Below are 2500 nucleotides of genomic sequence, written 5' to 3'. Positions count from 1 at the left end.
AGAAAGAAAGAAAGAAAGAAAGAAAGAAAGAAAGAAAGAAAGAAAGAAAGAAAGAAAGAAAGAAAGAAAGAAAGAAAGAAAGAAAGAAAGAAAGAAAGAAAGAAAGAAAGAAAGAAAGAATAAATACAAAAAAATACACAGTATGAATGACTAATTACAGTAAAAGGTCTCATTTATATGACGGAACATAAACAAGTACATTCACGCTGCGCTGCACTGTTGTGGATGTAACTTTGAGGTATTTTTTCTTCAGTTTTGTTCTCAGGAAACCAGTGACTGTCAACGTCTAACTTGTTAATAGCGTTCCCCTAGACCAGTAAGAATTTTGTTATCTCGCGTTAAAAAAAAACGATAAAATTCCCGTTGATGACGTTTTTTGTGTAAAGCTGATTTAAGGAAGGAAGGAAGGAAGGAAGGAAGGAAGGAAGGAAGGAAGGAAGGAAGGAAGGAAGGAAGGAAGGAAGGAAGGAAGGAAGGAAGGAAGGGAAAAAAAGAAGGAAGGGAAAAAAGAAGGAAGGAAGGAAGGAATGAAGGAAGGAAGGAAGGAAGGAAGGAAGGGAAAAAAGAAGGAAGGAAGGAAAGAAGGAAGGGAGGGGAAAAAAGAAGGAAGGAAGGAAGGAAGGAAGAGGAGGGAGGAAGGAAGGAGAGAAGGAAGGAAGTAAGGAAGGAAGGAAGGAAGGAAGGAAAGAAGGAAGAAGGAAGGAAAGAAGGAAGGGAGGGAAAAAAGAAGGAAGGAGAAGGAAGGAAGGAAGGGAAAAAAGAAGGAAGGAAGGAAAGAAGGAAGGGAGGGAGGAAGAAAGAAATGAGCCTGAAAGAAAGAAAGAAAGAAAGAAAGAAAGAAAGAAAGAAAGAAAGAAAGAAAGAAAGAAAGAAAGAAAGAAAGAAAGAAAGAAAGAAAGAAAGAAAGAAAGAAAGAAAGAAAGAAAGAAAGAAAGAAGAAGAAAGAAAGAAGGATAAATTCCCATTGATGAGGTTTTTGTGTAACAAACATGGTGGATCTGAGAGTGAGATAGATTTATAGTTGAAAAGATGGAGTTGAATTGGTATTTTTTTTATCGTCATTTTTATCGTTATCGGGATAAATGCCAGAAATGATGGTGATACATTTTTTACTCCACACCGTCCATCCCTACGTGCACAGAGGTCCCGTCTGTGACCCTTTGGGCAAAGACGTCTGTGGTTCAAGTTCACAGAAATGTGCAGGAGCCGGTGTGGAGAGAACGAACCACAGCGAGCGAGGGAGGACGCCTGCAGAGAGAGAGAGAGAGAGAGCGGCTCGGGGGCCGGAGGGATTGATGGGCACGAGGTGGCGGTCACGCCGAAGGGGAGCGGGTCACAGCCCTAAGAACCCCTCTGCCAGAAACAACAAGCAGGCCTTCTCATATTCAAATAAATACCAACCCAGCAGGGAGCAGGGAGGGGTGGCAGAAGGAGGAGGCAATACGGAGCGAGAGCCAAACGGGGGAAATGCTCGCTCTCCAACACTGGAGTCTATTTAGGATCACAGGCCAATAAGGCATTATACGATAAAGAGAAAAAAACAACAATTCTATCGCTTTATTTGATATAAGCCTCGTATAAGCCTTAGAATGAAAGCAACACATGCTGCATGTTTCTATATTAGCTATAACTGGGGGAAGATTATTTTTTTCATTATGCACTTCGAGAAAAAAGTCGGAATGTCGAGAAAAAAGTCGAAATGTCGAGAAAAAAGTTGAAATGCCGAGAAAAAAGTCGAAATGCCGAGAAAAAAAGTCGAAATGTCGAGATTAAAAAAGGAAGTAAAAAAAGAGCAAAAAAGGAAAAAAAGAAGAAAAAAGAAAAAAGAGAAAAAAGGAAAAAAAGAGAAAAAAGGGAAAAAAAATTTAAAAAAGAAGAAAAAAAAGAAAAAAAGCACTTCGAGAAAAAAGTCGGAATGTTGAGAAAAAAGTCGAATTGTTGAGAAAAAGTCGAAATGTTGAGAAAAAAGTATAAAATTTCGAGATTAAAAAAGGAAGAAAAATAAGAGCAAAAAAAGAAGAAAAAGGAAAAAAGAGAAAAAAAGGAAAAAAAGAGAAAAAAGGGAAAAAAAATTAAAAAAGAAAAAACGCACTTCGAGAAAAAAGTCGGAATGTCGAGAAAAAAGTCGAAATGTTGAGAAAAAAGTCAAAATGTTGAGAAAAAGTCGAAATGTTGAGAAAAAAGTCAAAATTTCGAGATTAAAAAAGGAAGAAAAATAAGAGCAAAAAAGTAAAAAAAAGAAGAAAAAAAGAAAAAAGAGAAAAAAGGAAAACAAGAGAAAAAAAAAGGGGAAAAAAGGAAAAATAGAAGAAAAAAAAAGAGAAAAAAAGGGAAAAAAGAGGAAAAAAAGGAAAAAAGAGAAAAAAGGGAAAAAAAGAAAAATAGAAGAAACAAAAAAGAAAAAAAGTTCAAAACCTTTTTGAAAAAGCTCCAGGGAGCCACTAGGGCGGCGCTAAAGAGAAAAAAGAGCAGCGGGTTGCCGATCCCCGGTCTAGGGAGT

At 37.2% G+C, this 2500-nt stretch overlaps 1 protein-coding gene across 1 annotated transcript in view; it reads left to right on the top strand.

The window, feature by feature from the left end:
• Nucleotides 1–2500, top strand: part of LOC133450848 (uncharacterized) — a gene marked incomplete at its 5' end in the record, with an annotated part of 15980 nt that overhangs the window by 314 nt on the left and 13166 nt on the right. Inside the window, 2 exons of the mRNA XM_061729752.1 lie at nt 1668–1733; nt 1792–1893. Coding sequence (XP_061585736.1) covers nt 1668–1733; nt 1792–1893 — 168 coding nt within the window. The remainder of the gene's footprint in view (nt 1–1667; nt 1734–1791; nt 1894–2500) is intronic.

The sequence above is a fragment of the Cololabis saira genome, chromosome 9 (assembly GCF_033807715.1).
Source record: "Cololabis saira isolate AMF1-May2022 chromosome 9, fColSai1.1, whole genome shotgun sequence".
Classification (NCBI taxonomy): domain Eukaryota; kingdom Metazoa; phylum Chordata; class Actinopteri; order Beloniformes; family Belonidae; genus Cololabis; species Cololabis saira.
Note: the sequence above shows the minus strand (reverse complement) of the source record. Positions and strands in the feature narration are given on the sequence as shown.